This window comes from Coccidioides immitis (assembly GCF_000149335.2).
Source record: "Coccidioides immitis RS genomic scaffold supercont3.5, whole genome shotgun sequence".
Lineage (NCBI taxonomy): Eukaryota > Fungi > Ascomycota > Eurotiomycetes > Onygenales > Onygenaceae > Coccidioides > Coccidioides immitis.
The window spans coordinates 1,114,903-1,130,046 of record NW_004504307.1 but is presented as its reverse complement, the minus strand read 5'-3'; the positions used below and the strand labels follow the sequence as shown (position 1 = coordinate 1,130,046).

Below are 15,144 nucleotides of genomic sequence, written 5' to 3'. Positions count from 1 at the left end.
CGACACTGGAAGGTACGCCTTGACTTTTCGACGATGTCGCAGCTTCTTATGGATAACTGAGGGATGGAGCCTTTCCTTTTTTGGCTAGTTCCATAATACTAGTTATCACATGACTTGAGTTGATTACATAATCATATCTCACGTGATCTCGTTTTGTTGACGCGTTTTTGGTGGCTACGCGACTGAGATGAGACGAGGCGAGCTATCGGCTTTCGCGCCAGCCAATTGAGTAGGATGCCAACTTGTGGATAATGAGAATATCACCATTTGGCATGGACCACAACTGTCAATGTTCGACGATCCCCTTGTCATCTCCTCTGTTTCTAAGTCCAAATTGAATTCCTTCCGCTATATCAATACTGCTCCCGCGTCCCATATGTCTGCTTCGAACGGCGATGACGAGAGCAAGACAGTCGGCCGGCTGGATGAACGTGGCGGGTCCCGTCCGCCCGTAGAGGCCGTCGAACGAGCAGCCCTAGACATCAACAAAGAAAATCTCCATTCTGAAGGTCGAGAGGTCAAACCTGCATCCAGTTGCCCCCAGACACCAGCGCATAGAATACCCCTGGCCGATCTGATCAGCAACACGGAGGATGCATTTAATCAGGCACCTGGGAAGGTCCTTACCCCAGAGGATCATGTCTACTGGGACCACCGAAGCCCGTCTCTTAAGAATAAGCCGCGCTCCTCTCTTTGTCCAGGCAAGAAGCGAAGCCATAGCTCCTCGCCCACCAGATCGCCGTTGAACAAGGATGTACCGGCTGAACTGCGTCCCACCGGGTCGCTGATGAAAACCCCTCAGCACGACATAGCTGCAGACCTATGGAGCAAGTACGTTGGCAAGGGAAATGAGATACCAGGTGGCGACCTTCCAAAGTTCCATTTTTCCCAGCTTGCATCATCACCCCAGACTCCCGCGCCCCAGTCCCGGTCCGCTAGAGATGGATCGGGGCTACGAAGAGCCAACAGCTGCAATACTGACTGGCCAACATCTAACACTAAACGAAGGAGGCTGGACTATGACCAGCAACGAACTAATAACATCCGTGATGGCTTCACCCGCTCGCGGACGTCGTTACTGGCATCCGATAGATCAAAATCTTCGAAGATCAATCTACTAGTTGAGAAAATTCAGGATACTTTGTTGAAGTATCCAAAAGATGATCCGACCGCCCCTTCTAGTTCCTCCCCCTTGCCTGACCGCTCCGATAATACAGACGATGGCTGTCCTATGTCGCCGCCAAAAGAATCGATCCAAAACCAGCCAATTGACACTCCATCCAAATGCGCGCCGTCTCTACGATATGAAAGACAGCCGGTGGAGGCGAATATTGATTCTGATTCCCAAGAAAAATTCGACGTACCGGGTGCATCGTCGGAATTTGGTGATGATGATTTGGACCGCGATTTCCTTGAACTTGCGGTTGCGTCGCCCAAGAAACTTTTCCCCCTTTGTACGGACAAGCCCAAGGCAAACGAACCGGTGAAAAAGGTCGAGGACATCCCGACCTTACACCCAACTAATCCCCCACCACACTCTATGGACGAGAAGGTTTCTCATATTATAGATGAGTTTAATGATAATGACGACGAATTGGATGACGGACTTGAAGAAATTATGGCGCAGTATGATTCAAAGGCTTTGTCTGCTGGGCAGACCACAAGCGATGAAAGGATCATGCAGGATTTGGGGCCAGGAAAATCCACGAATGGTAAGACTAACGGGGAGGATGAAATGAAGAATGACCCCAACATGAAAGCGGAAACGGCTGTTACTTTGATGTCCGATGATGAGTTTGATGATGATATTGATCTGGAAGCAATTGAGGATGCAATGCGGAAAGGCACTGAAGTTGCTGCTGCTACTAGCAAAGTTGGTCTTCCCCTGTATGCATGAGGCTTTCCTTCTAGATATATCGCTAAGAGATATAGAAGCATTTTAAGCATTCTCAAGCTATTAAACGTTATCTCATCCTTGATTGCGCTGAGAATAGCTACACCAGAAGCAATGGCCGAGCGCAGCTCGAAAAGGTAGAGTCTTCTTTTGTTTCCTCTGCGTTCCTTGGGGTCCTCGCTGCCTGCTAATGTCGAGACAGGTACTTTTTGTTGAAGAAGAAAGGACCAAGCAAAACCGGGCCATCACCCTAAGAGAATCGTGGTTTGATATGCCTTGCAAGAAAGGTTTCTATCTCCATCTCATCGGGGAATTTGATACCACCGGACAGTGCATAGTGGACGATGCCAACAACATGATAATCCTCCATCCTGACTATCTTATCTCTGCCACCGTTGTAGCTGATTCTTTTACATGTCAGCGACGGGCAGTGCTTCAAGATCGCATCAAGGCCACCAGTGAAGCTTCAAAGCCTCAAGTGTACGGCCATATCCTCCACGAGATTTTTCAGGAAGCCATGCAAGCTAATAGATGGGATTTTGGCTGCCTGAGAGGACTTATCGACGAGACATTGCCAAAATACCTGGAGAGTTTATATGAGATTCAGGTTGATGTGCCCGAGGCAAAGGCATACCTTCAGGCTAAGATTCCCGCGCTGAAAGCTTGGGCGGAGGTCTTCCTTCGCTGTAGGCCAATTGTAAGCATTTTGAGTATTACAATTTGCATGCTGATGCTTACTCCTCTTTTAGCATGAGTCCATCATTGAGGACAGAAACGGCACCAAAGCCCGACTGTGTATAAACAAACTTCTCGAAGTTGAGGAGCATATTTGGTCGCCCATGTACGGACTAAAAGGCAATGTCGATGCAACTGTTCAGGTAGTTCTTCAGGATAAAACGGAACAGAAGACTCTCACGGTGCCTTTGGAGCTTAAAACTGGAAGAAATACTACCAATGAAACACATAGAGCGCAGACAGCATTATACACCTTGCTCCTTTCGGACCGCTATGGTATGTTGAATGTGAAGGGAATGTTATGAATATGCTAACTGCTCGAAATAGACATTGACGTTACTTTTGGCATACTGTATTATTTGGAGGCTTCAAAGACGCATCGTGTTCGGGCTATACCGGCTGAGATACGCCAGATGATACAACAACGAAATAGACTGGCTGGATACGTTCGAGAGCGGCTAGATCTTCCTCCTATGCTGAAAAATCCGCGGATATGCAACCAATGTTACGCGAAAACACCGTGTTTTGTATATCACAAGCTAATGGATAATGGCGATGGAGAGACGGGTGGTATAGGAAAGAGTTTCACAGAGCTCGTCGGTCATCTGAGTCCCTTGCATCAAACTTTCTTCAAAAAGTGGGATTTATTGTTGACTCAGGAAGAAAAAGAAGCGATGAAATTCCGTCGAGAGCTTTGGACGATGCTAAGCAGTGAGCGAGAAGGAGTTGGCCGCTGTTTCAGTAATGTCGTGATAGAGCCAGGGTCAGCCTTCGAGGATACCGATGGCCCAAAGATCAATCGCTTCCGGTACACTTTCGTCAAGCATAAGCCATTTTCTGGGTTTTCTTTTGCGGAATCACAGATCACTGCTGGAGAGCCCATTGTGGTGTCTGATGAGAAAGGCCACTTTGCTCTTGCCAATGGCTACGTTGTGCAAATTAGTTCTAGAAGACTCACTGTTTCTGTAGATCGGAGGCTCCACAATGCCCGGACGAAGGTGGTGGGCTTTGACGCGGATCGAAATCAGTCTTTCATGGGAATTATGGAAGTCAATGATAGCAAATTGGCGGATTCCAGAGTGGCGGAGGAAGAGGAGGTTGTGTTATATCGCGTGGATAAAGATGAGTTTAGTAACGGCATGGCGACCGTGAGAAATAATCTTGTTTGCATGATGGACAACTCACAGTTCCGATCGAAACGATTGAGGGACCTGATTATCGAAGGGGTTCCACCATCCTTCAAACCATTATCGTCTGTGCCAAACCTATCTGCTTCCGCAGAAGCGAACTTGAATGTGGATCAGAAAGAGGCGATTGAGAAGGTTATGAGTGCTGACGACTATGCTCTTGTTCTTGGTATGCCTGGAACTGGAAAGACTACGACCATTGCTCAGCTTATTCGTGCCATTGTCGCGCAAGGGAAAAGTGTTTTGCTGGCTTCATACACGCACACGGCGGTGGATAACATCCTTCTTAAGATTCGATATGACGGAACTAAAATTTTGAGACTTGGGGTACCTGCAAAAGTGCATCCGGAGGTTCAACAGTTTGCTGATCTCGCGGGGATTCCGAAGAAATCGATTGAGGAGATTAAAGACTCGATTGAGAATTCACAAGTGGTCGCGACCACTTGCTTGGGGATCAATCATTTCATCTTCAACAGTCGAACGTTTGATTATTGTATCGTCGACGAAGCTTCGCAGATTACACTTCCTGTTTGTCTGGGACCAATTCGGATGGCAAAGACATTTATCCTCGTGGGCGATCATTATCAGCTTCCACCTCTCGTTCAAAACAAAGAAGCGCTGGAAGGTGGACTGGATGTGAGCTTGTTCAAGCTACTTTGCGACATGCATCCGGGCGCCGTTGTCAACCTTGAGCATCAATATCGAATGTGTGAAGACATAATGCTACTTTCTAACACGCTCATTTACTTCGGACATTTGAAATGTGGCACACCAGAAGTAGCTTCGCGCTCGTTGAATATTCCCAATATGAGTGGGCTGAAACAACATCACATCAGTCCTTTGAGTGTGCCGTCATCTCATACACCGTGTTTAGGACCAACCCGCGGACGCTGCTGGCTTCGAGACCTTTTGGACCCAAGCGCAAAAGCCCGCCTGGTCAATACAGACTTCTTAAACCCCCGGGCCGGAGAGTCTGCTAACGGCTCACGCATCGTCAACGTCGTCGAAGTCGCTCTCTGCAACCAACTCGTCGAAGCACTCATCTCCGTCGGAATCCCCGCACAAGAAATAGGTGTCGTAACCCTGTATCGAAGTCAGCTCGCCCTCCTCAGGCAGAACCTACGCCGTCATCTTCCTGAGCTTGAGATGCATACGGCCGACCGCTTCCAGGGACGCGATAAAGAAGTGATTATCATGAGCTGCGTACGAAGCAATGCAGAGAACAATGTGGGCGAATTACTCCGGGATTGGCGACGGGTTAACGTTGCATTCACACGGGCGCGGACCAAATTCCTTATTGTGGGCAGCAAGACCACGCTTCGAGAGGGGAATGAATTGCTGGATAGGTTTGTTAAGCTTATGGATGGGAAAGGTTGGTGTTATGATTTGCCCCCGACAGCGGTAGAGAGTCATGTTTTTGAGGAACCTGCGTTTACGCAGGTGAGTCCACAGAGAACAAAGAGTAAACCTGTGAGTCCAAAGAAGAAGGGGCAGAGTCCTATAAAGAGGAGTCCTGTCAAGAGGCAATCTCGGACGGTGCTTGGTCCGATGAGGAACGAAAGTGGTTTGTTTGGGATGGGCGGTAGGAAGGCTGAAAAGCTTGGAGGTAAGGAGACACATGCTGCGAAGATGGTCGGGAGGAGACCCGTGTTGAGGGATGTATATCATGATTTGCTTGGATAAGTCGTCTATCTCTTCTCGCTGTACTCCGTTGGGTTGGACTTTGGCTGGTAACTACGCATTTGGTTGCATGACGCTCCGTAAAAGGGGGCTTTTGGACAAATCCATTTATTCTTTTTAGGGCTCTATCCAGATGAAACTTTGACTTCACATTTCGGCCATCTTTATCGATGTGACTATAAATCATACGAAAGTCGAGACAACACAATCAAGAGGCTGACCACGGGCAGCCAACGTACTCCCAGCAAACAAATTTCCTCCGTGGCTGTTTCTGGTCCGATTTCAAAGCGTTATCTTCTGTAGTATCAGCTTTATAACAAGGAGGTGCCAATATCATATACCCATCTTTGCCTTCAACCGCCTCCTTGCCGAGTGCGTGTGAAGATATTGCAAACCAGGAGTCCGACCCCGCAGTACTACGTCTTTTGGAAAGTCCATATCAGTCGGCTTCCGAGTTTAATTAGGTTTTTGATTTAACTTACAGCGTGGCGATGAGTAACTGTGTGATCCAATGACTTGGAAGCAATCCTTTCCAGGTGAGTTTCACGAGGTTCGAGGAAGTACAGTTCTCTTTATTGGGCACCGAGTATCGACTAAGATATGGATCTATCGAGTCATCCGCGTTGAGGCGTGGAGTCCCTAGGAAGGCCAGCGCAAGCCACTCCTGGATTTCAACGCAGGTATCGGAGAGTTCTGATATTGCCTGCTCACTTTCTGCCTGAAAAGTGGATGGTGTAAATGATGGAGTTAGGACATTTTGGAAACGTGACTTTGTTGAGGTGCACGAGAAGATTTGTGGTGAATGCCTTTTGATGGGAGCATCTAAGACAATGTCAGTATCGGGCACCCTTCAAGAAACAAAGTAAACCTGTAGATATGGGGAGGAGTTTGACCTTGACCTGATAGATCTGAGGACGGGGATAAATCGCTGAACAGCCATGTAAGGGACTCGTTAAGAACATTTTTGAAAGCCCATACAATGCGCTCGAATCCCTTTTTGCCGTGGAGCATAGAAGGCAGGCGGAGATTGATTTCCACAACTTGGTTTTGTATAGTTAGCTACTATATAGACGCGTATGGAAAAAGGACATAGTCCAGGGGCCCGGAACGTACCATATCTTGATGCTACATGCTTTTTGCCTCCACTACGAACGGATTTTCCGACAAGGCCCGCTCGTTCGTATGAACTCTTATCTAGTTCTAATCTAAGAATACCTGAGGAGATGGGCAGAATACCGTGGATGTTAGCCTTTCATCCGGGCTTTATTCCGGCCAGAAGCCGGCTAATAGGTCGGGTGTAGCTAGACATACCATCTCTGAGAGAATACACATTGTCTACGCCGCTTTGTCCCTCTGAGATCATCAAAATATTGCCTGGGAAAGACGGTCAGCCCTATTTGATGATAGTCGCATAGATATCCCCGGGCAGGAGGATATGATAGCATACTGTAGCATATCTGCGTACCAGTTTTTATATACTTGTTAAAGAATTCTCCATCAAGAATATCTGAGAGGGACATGAAGACTTTTGCATACTGGCAGATGCTAATTTTGTTTGCAATTGAATCCCAAGCAGCTTGATAGATTTCTTCCGGGAGGATAAGCTCTGTCTGTAGAAGAGGTAGTTCAGCCTAGATTACTCTTGGTGTGCACAGTGCACAGAACGATCCCTTAGGGGAGCTGAAGCCATACCGAATGGACAAAACAGTGTCTTGAGACGGTTGAGAAGGGAGATTTTCTCGTCGGTGGCTGCTTCGGATCAACGTAGTGTGGGAGCTCTCCGATCGTCGTATAGCACTTTTCCTTGTCCAAGGCCGAATCGTCGATATCAAACATCTTTTCTATAGCATGAGTTAGTAGATATCGCGAATAGGAAAGAATTGAACCGTAAAATACGTAGAGGTGTTTATAGAACGGCGCTTGTGGCCCTCTGGTGCTATTTACACGGTTGTGGTCGTGATATCACTGTCACGGCTTAAATATTTATGGCGGTAGAACTTGGAGCTCTCTGTGGCAGGGTTAACGAGCTATTATTTATGCAGATCTAACTTTCCAGAGACGCTAATATCTCTCAAATGAAGGCGATGGATGAGAGATAGTCACTAATGATACTGGCGGAGGGGGAAGACTGGTTTTTCTAATTCTTGAGTTGGCGAAGAGGGTATTTTTCTTCCGTGTCAAAGAAACACTCCAAGCAGCACCAACTTCCTCTCAAGCCTGATGATGGAAGCACACTATCAATGAGACACAAGACCACGGTGTCTAGCAGGTGCCGAAGATGCCGCCTCCTCCTCCGTCCCAGCTGATCCCCAAGGATCGCTTTGGCTACTTGTTTGGTAGACTGAGAACACAGAGCTATACCGATCCCAATGCGCGTGGACCTGGCTCGCACAGGTAACTAGAGCTTTCTCCCGGAAACACCTTGCTTTGACCTTTAAAATTAATCCTTCTGATGTTTGTTTCGCAGTATTCGCACTCTGGCATGGAATCCTACCGGCCTTCTCATCGCGACAGGTTCTGCCGACCGAACACTACGAATTTGGAACCCAGAGCGCCCCGATGTGAGATATTCGACTGAGCTACGCGGGCATACCTCTGGCATTGAGCAGGTTGCTTTTAACCCCGTCAAGGAATCCGAGCTAGCGAGCTGCTCAACCGATGGAACCGTCCGTTTCTGGGACGTGCGATCCAAGAACTGCGTGAACCGCATCGATGTTGGCGGAGAAGCATTCACTCTCTCCTGGTCCGCTGATGGCAGCGTGCTCCTCGCAGGAAGAATGGTATTCCTCCGCGTGCACTGTTTATTGCTCTGTTAAGCGCTGTCTAACGCCTATCTCTCCAGGACGACACTCTCGTACCCATCTCTGTCGACTCTTCCTCCACACCTACAAACACCACTGAACCCTCCAAATCGGGTACAACAGCGGCTCCCTACAAATCCCTTTCGCCTCACAAACAACCCGTCCGGACCAACGGCACCGCATTCTCCTACTCACCCTCGAACCCGGACCTCTTCCTCACCACCGGCGACGGCACCGTTCAAATCGTATCCTACCCCTCCTTCCACACACTTCACACCCTCAACGCCCACACCGCCTCCTGCCACTGCGTCTCCCTCTCCCCAACAGCCCGCTACCTCGCAATTGGCGGTGGAGACTCCCTAATCTCCCTCTGGGACACCACTGACTGGATCTGCAAGCGCACCGTGACGAGTTCCGGCGGAGGCGGAGTGCGCGGCGTAAGCTGGAGCTGGGACGGGCGATTCATTGTAGGCGCGTGCGATGAGCCGGATTGCGGCGGTGTTGGGTTAGAGATTTTCCATGCGGAGACCGGGGAGAGTGTGTTTACGATTCCGGTTGATGGGTCGCATGTTGTTCCCGCTGTGGCGTGGCATCCGTCGAGGTATTGGTTGGCGTATTCTATTTATGCAGATGCGATGGGCCCGAGTAGTAACGGGTTGAGAATTGTAGGTGCTGGTGGTGGTGGATTGTGATTTGAGATGTCAAGCTGGGCAGTATCATACCTTCGTTGAATATTCCTTGTTTGCACTGGTTTCCTACGTGATGGCTAACGATATTATGGAGCTTATCGGATCGGGATATGAACGATTCGATAATTGAGATTCGCAAATGAGGACTCTAATGTATAAGTATGGGTATACAGTGTACCTATCCAGTTGCCAAAAGCAAAACGCCGGGTCGATCTGGTAAGGGGAGAAGTAGAAAATAACCACGTAATGCAACACCTTTTATCTCGTTCCAAGCAGACCATTTGTGTGTCTATAGCCAGCTATTATTCGGCGGCTCCTTATAACAAAAGGGAGGGTACCGATTCTGCGCGGCAAATAGAAAGGTTCAAGAATTATATACCCGTCATCAAACACCTGTTAACCGACCAATAATCAGTGACTTTGCCAATTATTCCAGTCCAACACGCCTCCAGTTCCATCTTGCATCCAAGTGAGATCGTCAAGTGACATAAGTTCAATGGCGCCACTCGTCACTGTTGTAGCATTTACGTTAGAAGGAAGTGAGCCTTCTCCTTGAGTGGATTGAGACTGGGCCTGGGATTGACTTTGGATTGTAGATTTTTCTTGACTGTAACTCCATGATGCAGGGAATGAGAACGGGGTGTTGGAGGTAGAGTCTGAGAAAGAAGAAACGCGGCTGGGAACGCTTGCGTCTAAGTTTGTAAGGTTTGGTGAAGGTGTGGAAAGGTACGCGCGAGATTGAGATGATTGGTGCAGGTGTTTAGGAGGTGAAGGGTGATCGAGGTTGTGAGGTGACAAGGAACTATTCGACATCTGATGGGTGTTGGGGGTTGAATGGTCAGATGTAGATGGTTGACGGTCGCTCGTCGTACTCATGTCTGTGGGAATATCCATTTCCATAACGAATGCTCGCAATTGTTCATCGGTTAAAATAGGAAAGGGAGAGTTGCCAGAGGGTTGAGTGTCGTTTGACGGGTAATACGGGGCTGAATGTGATGGTTGCTGTTGAGCCTGTTGCTGGGTGGTAGGCTTCCGGCGAGAAGGTAGAGAGGCGTCAGGTGGAAATCCAGACCGAGAATATTGCACTTTAGAGCCATTGGCTGCGTGCAGCGAATCTTCTGTATTTCCGGGCGCGTTACCACCCAAGTCACTTTGACCCTTGCCCTTCTATAGGTTAGCCGCGATTCTTTGAGTGATAGATGATGATCATAAATTTGGAAACATACCGAAACCGAGTTCGCAAACGCGCCATATTGGTTCCCGGAGCACGCATTCGCCAGAATTCCCAAATTAGAGGTTTCAAGATCAAACTCCAACTGAACAAGGAATGACTGTGTAAGTGGATTCTTCACTTTTAATGCATTCATAGCGGAGATTAGGAACTGCAGTGACGAGCGGACAGTTAGGTCTTCAGATCGTGACTTGAGATATTGGACGAAAACTCGCGCTGCGACATAAAGGCAAAATGCGAGGAACGGGTTCATCTGTTTTACACCTGTTAGGCGCCCGACTGTTCTTGGAGGCCGGGCAAACACACTTACGAGTGTCAAGTCAAGATGACTTATCATCTTCATGATATTGGTGATCTGGTCTGCTGCAATTATACAACGGCGCTTACTCTCGGCAGCGATCTGAGGAGGTATGTTATTCTTTTCTGCTTTGAAGATGGCGGCTTGATGGAGGCAGATGGTCGACGTATGAATGCACATGTTGCAGAAGGCGACATTTGGGTCGTTAATTCCTTCAGGCAGGCGCAGGTGGCTAGGAAGAGAGAGAGATGTATTAAGAATAATATTATCCAGTGCCCGGTGACGCTTCCAAAACTCCCCGTAGAGGTCGTGGTCTTTGTCGTTGGCTGATGGACGGTGGAGATGGTGGAGATTCCTACCGAGATGACAGGTGATTACCACCACGGCAGCCAGAGGAGAGAGCGTTGACGTAGCTTGGCCGGATAAAGCGTCTGGAAGCGACGACGTCTTTTGTGTTCGGCAGTTGAGAAATGCTTCATCTGAAGCGGGAAGATGCGTCAAAATCTGACCGAAGAGATGATTAGCTTAAACACGAGAACTACAGCAAATTTTTCGAAGAGAACCTACATCTCTTTCATCCACCGCCATCGGCCACCCTGTCCCCACTGAAGCGTAACGATCCTGGCAAAATGCTATCCAAAATGTCCGCCTCCGTTCCTCCCGCTCGGTCCAATCACGAGGCGCTGGTATGCACTGCTTCACGTCTAAGCCAGCGCCATCCTGCCTATGCAGTCCCATCATTATTGAGAGTCGCATAGCTCTGCCCGAACTCAACCAAGCTCGGGGGAAATACATCATCTTGAATTCATAACTCCCGATTAAATTCCAGCATTGAGCGTGCGCAGCAGATATGACCGACTCGCCAAGCCCCTTCATCTCATCGAGCTGGATATATTTCCGCGCACGCTGATAAAATATCTGATGGAGTGATTCATATCGCTCCGTGCAGGCGGCTGCGTGAGCCCACATTATATATCGCAGACAAATTGGGGGGCGCATCAACGGAGAGAGATTCATGGCGGCATGGTAGCGAGGTTTATGGATCATGGGATACGACGGGTGGATTTTTTGGAAATAGATCTCGGTTCTGAACGATTCAGCCGCTTGGTCGGAACGATTTCAATATAAAATAAAAGGGCGCAGACGTACAGATCATCAATGATTTCCGGGCCGGGAAGAGACTCCTCCAACCCGAGGCCTATCATTTCCCAGGAAGCGTCTCCCCCTATCTGTAAACTGGGCTCAACAAGGCCGGAGGCATTTGAAGCCAAGTCTACGAACGGAGAAAGCGGGATGGCTGGCCCTTGTTCCGCAGAAGTTGACCCGACAGACGGCTCCGGGATTTTACTTTGTAACGAGCCCTGAAAAGGTATGTCCCGTGCAGACGTAGAATTTGGCGAACTGTCGGTTGCATCCTGTCCTTTGAGAAGAGTCTCAACTTGGGCTGGAGGTAGAAATCAGGCTCCATGTTAGCACGGGACCAGAGCACGTTCATTTTGATAAGTCCGCAACTGAGAGAGCGTACCTAACCTGGCCTCTAACTGCTTGACATAGCCCCTTTTGGGACCGCTCTTTTTCCTCGTCTCGTTGTATGCGCAATCATGGCCCAGACGGGCACAATTTCCACAGCTAGGCTTCCTCCCATCGCAACGTAACTTTCTTCTCCTACAAACCATACACGCTATCCGTTTCGGGCGTGGGACGTGGCCGGAGGCGCTCTCGTTGGGCGGTGCTCCGCTGGAGCTAGCGTCTCTGCTTCCATCAGGACCGGCGCTGGGTTGCAGCTGAAAATGGGCCGTTTGGGCGACGGGCTGATCGCTTGAGAGGGATGATTTGGACGGGTCGACGGTGCTCATACTGATCATAGATGGACGTCTCTGTGGAGAAAGGCCGCAGTGCGCACGGGCGCTGAGTCTCTGCAACTTGTCTGGGGATGCGGGTTTTGAAAACGCACGCAGAGTGTTCGGATACGGGGTACGAAAGAGTATGTGGTTGCCTATGGGCCGGGGGGTGAACTAGCCAACGGTGCCGATGGGAGCGCAGAATCAAAAGTCACCCAGGCAATGTCGACTCAACCATTGCGACCGGTTTCCAAGGGCAGCTGTCACCATCCAGATGCCTCTGTTGATTTTCCGTCACCGGTTCTCTTCTTGATCTGCAATGATGGATGGAGAGAAAGGCACTCCGCGGGGTGCCGCGCGGCGGTTGGGTGCGCTGCATCATTGCCAACATCTCCACTTCGCAAGGTATGGAACTATAATAGCAGGACTTGGCAGGGTCATGGGGAGCTCTGCTCGTTAGTAACTTGTTGGGACATTTGAGGATGACGCATGGGGAATATTCTTTTGTGTTACCCCAGTACAGAGTACGGAGTACGGAGTACAAAAGACATAAAGACACAGTATGTCATGGCGAGCTTGCTCGAGAGAATGTTCTGTGCTGCAGATTGTTAATCAACCCGTTTCACGGGCTTCTGCATTTCCTAATGGCAACCCCCCATTCTCGGTGCCTGCAGCCTGCATTGCCACGCCCACATGCTGCTGTTGGGCCCGGGATCTATGAAGTTCAGCAGGTTAGCCAAAAGCAGTCACAGTAGCGAGCTGCTGCATCTCGCATCTGCTGAGTTTATTATTTAGTAGTTAACTTAGATAACTACCCAACCATGTTTACGAAATGGCTACCCCTGGCAAGCAACAACTTCTCGATGATATCAAGGCCATCTCAAACAAGAAAACGGTTTCATCACCGACGTGCAAGTTGCAGGAGAAAGGGCTAAGTTTCGAAAAGCCAAAGCAGATCTAGTAATGCGATCGATGATTCCTTGACTCGCTTTTTCAACTTCCGGCTGCTGATGTTCACGGCAGATTTATGCTAAATCCTATCAACGACCACTGCTTTGCTAGTCCATGTCTTTCGATGACATTATCAGTGCATGGTCGGTATTTTAGGTGTTGAATCTGGCGATGGACACATTCGCGGTACTAAACATTGTTCGGAACATGACTTTGTGTTTTTTATCTTCACTTCGTCCAAACATTGTCAATGCTTTGGTCAATTAAGATAATTCTTCAGATGGCTTTATCAATATGCTTGGTCTCTGCTCTATGGCCAGCTCTTGATTCTCCTCCTTAAAGGGCTCAGACTCCTTCATCGTTTCCTCCACAGCTCGTCGATCAGGAGCTCGAATACCGAAAACAACTTGTACGCGCTCCTCACTCTTCCGACTATGAAAACACTGGACTAAATTATCCTAATATGTTTTCCTGAAATAATGAGGCGCCAATAGCTTAAGAGGAGTTATAGCTTCTTCAAATGCTCTCATGGGCTTCCAAGGTGCTGCTAGCGAGACATCTTTCAACAGCAGCTTGTTGGGATCGCGAAACAGATTCTCCTGATTTGCAGTCATGCCGGTAAAGTTGTATATACCGCAGCAAGGTAGCAATGGGAGGAGATGTCTCCTGAAATCCGAGGAATCCCTTGGTTGCTAAGCTAAGATGGAGGAACAAACATTTGAACTAGAATAGTATGATACTATTCCTAGTCAAGAATTGAGATGTTCAAGTTGCTGTCAATAATGATATTCGGCGGGCGAAGGCCCCCATAAATCATGGTAAAAGTCCATGTTTGTATTCATGTTTAACCACCCCACCAAGATGCACTGACGTGCACAGATGCTATACCGGTACCATCAGGTATCATCCTCATTATAATACCAACCTGGCCACAGTGAAGGTCATTGGATGTAAACATAAACTACTATGGAATCGAATGTGAGATCAAGAGTAAGACGATAAGTATCAATCCGCTAGCTTTCACACATGGGTGTCAATGGTTAGCGGACGGCTATTCTCAAATATCCAATTGCTATTCTCATCAAGGCTAAGCGCCGCGACTCGGTCGAACCGTTGGCTGATAAAGTTGGATGCAAACATCGCCCGATGTTTTCTTCCAGTTCTCTCCAGGCCTTGTATATTTGTAGAACAAAGGTGTTTCCTTTCTATGTATTCAACAAGAAGAAACGGAGCTCCAAGCATATTGTCGCTGGCTATGAGGTAGCCGCAGACATGGGGAATTAGGGACGTGCTTTTCCCTATGATGCACTCGTCCTTCTTGTCAGCATCCACAGAGGAGTGAATGAGGGAGATGAAAACAAGGCAAAGGGAGTTAATAAGGAGGAGAAAATGGAGATAAGAAAGAAGATGCCGATCTACTCCGTACAGCAGTCATCCATCAGAGTTTGGATGCCACTGGTTACTTCACTGGCGCGATCTCACTCTATATCTTCTCCTCCACAAATGCCAACAGGAATGCCAATCGGGGAAGTAATAGGGAATTTCCCACTCTCATTCTTACTCTCACTCCTATCCTCATTCTTATTTTCATTTCTCCGTTGCCCTCTCTGTTCCTCCCGTCCACGCTCCCGTCATCAAAGGTCAATGATATACAAACTTTATCCGACTCTGCCCTGTAGGGTTTGACGACGTGAAATTCCCAAGCAATCCATTCCTATTCCGGATTAGCTAGATCCAATTACTAAGCTTCTGCCAATACTGGGCTAGACCTTTAACGGTTAGTATATCCGCCCGGTGGAGCCTAATCGATATGGGACGCGCGAACCCCTGACGCATT

The 15,144-nt window shown here is 48.6% G+C and overlaps 4 protein-coding genes across 4 annotated transcripts; 2 read left to right on the top strand and 2 right to left on the bottom strand.

Moving 5' to 3' along the window:
- Nucleotides 1-289: 289 nt before the first annotated feature.
- CIMG_13558 (DNA replication helicase Dna2) lies at nucleotides 290-5,499 on the top strand (the record flags this gene model as incomplete). The annotated part of the gene is made up of 5 exons (XM_004444703.1): nucleotides 290-1,873; nucleotides 1,936-2,031; nucleotides 2,097-2,591; nucleotides 2,644-2,905; nucleotides 2,957-5,499. The coding sequence occupies 5 exons, from the start codon at nucleotides 290-292 to the stop codon at nucleotides 5,497-5,499; spliced, it is 4,980 nt and encodes a 1,659-aa protein (XP_004444760.1).
- CIMG_10248 (ribonuclease P/MRP protein subunit RPP40) lies at nucleotides 4,748-7,332 on the bottom strand (the record flags this gene model as incomplete). The annotated part of the gene is made up of 7 exons (XM_001239225.2): nucleotides 4,748-5,918; nucleotides 5,979-6,318; nucleotides 6,390-6,536; nucleotides 6,610-6,711; nucleotides 6,808-6,870; nucleotides 6,962-7,106; nucleotides 7,189-7,332. The coding sequence occupies 7 exons, from the start codon at nucleotides 7,330-7,332 to the stop codon at nucleotides 5,705-5,707; spliced, it is 1,155 nt and encodes a 384-aa protein (XP_001239226.2). The 3' UTR covers nucleotides 4,748-5,704.
- Nucleotides 7,333-7,697: 365 nt separating this feature from the next.
- On the top strand, nucleotides 7,698-10,062 carry CIMG_10247 (WD repeat protein). Its single transcript, XM_001239224.2, has 3 exons — nucleotides 7,698-7,890; nucleotides 7,964-8,276; nucleotides 8,339-10,062. Exons 1-3 carry the CDS (start codon nucleotides 7,775-7,777, stop codon nucleotides 8,987-8,989), a joined length of 1,080 nt encoding a protein of 359 aa, XP_001239225.1. The 5' UTR covers nucleotides 7,698-7,774; the 3' UTR covers nucleotides 8,990-10,062.
- Nucleotides 8,338-13,005, bottom strand: CIMG_10246 (C6 transcription factor Prf). Its single transcript, XM_001239223.2, has 6 exons — nucleotides 12,041-13,005; nucleotides 11,665-11,959; nucleotides 11,083-11,602; nucleotides 10,528-11,019; nucleotides 10,213-10,470; nucleotides 8,338-10,150 (listed from the first exon to the last, which is right to left on the bottom strand). The coding sequence occupies exons 1-6, from the start codon at nucleotides 12,378-12,380 to the stop codon at nucleotides 9,398-9,400; spliced, it is 2,658 nt and encodes an 885-aa protein (XP_001239224.2). The 5' UTR covers nucleotides 12,381-13,005; the 3' UTR covers nucleotides 8,338-9,397.
- Nucleotides 13,006-15,144: the final 2,139 nt, after the last annotated feature.

Coding starts and splice junctions, on each gene's coding strand:
- CIMG_10247 (XM_001239224.2), top strand. CDS start 7,775: ATGCCGCCTCCTCCTCCGTCCCAGCTGATCCCCAAGGATCGCTTTGGC. Junction 7,891..7,963: donor CGTGGACCTGGCTCGCACAG/GTAACTAGAGCT, acceptor TTTGTTTCGCAG/TATTCGCACTCTGGCATGGA. Junction 8,277..8,338: donor TGCTCCTCGCAGGAAGAATG/GTATTCCTCCGC, acceptor CTATCTCTCCAG/GACGACACTCTCGTACCCAT.
- CIMG_10246 (XM_001239223.2), bottom strand. CDS start 12,380: ATGATCAGTATGAGCACCGTCGACCCGTCCAAATCATCCCTCTCAAGC. Junction 11,020..11,082: donor TGGCGGTGGATGAAAGAGAT/GTAGGTTCTCTT, acceptor CTCTTCGGTCAG/ATTTTGACGCATCTTCCCGC. Junction 10,151..10,212: donor CGTTTGCGAACTCGGTTTCG/GTATGTTTCCAA, acceptor AACCTATAGAAG/GGCAAGGGTCAAAGTGACTT.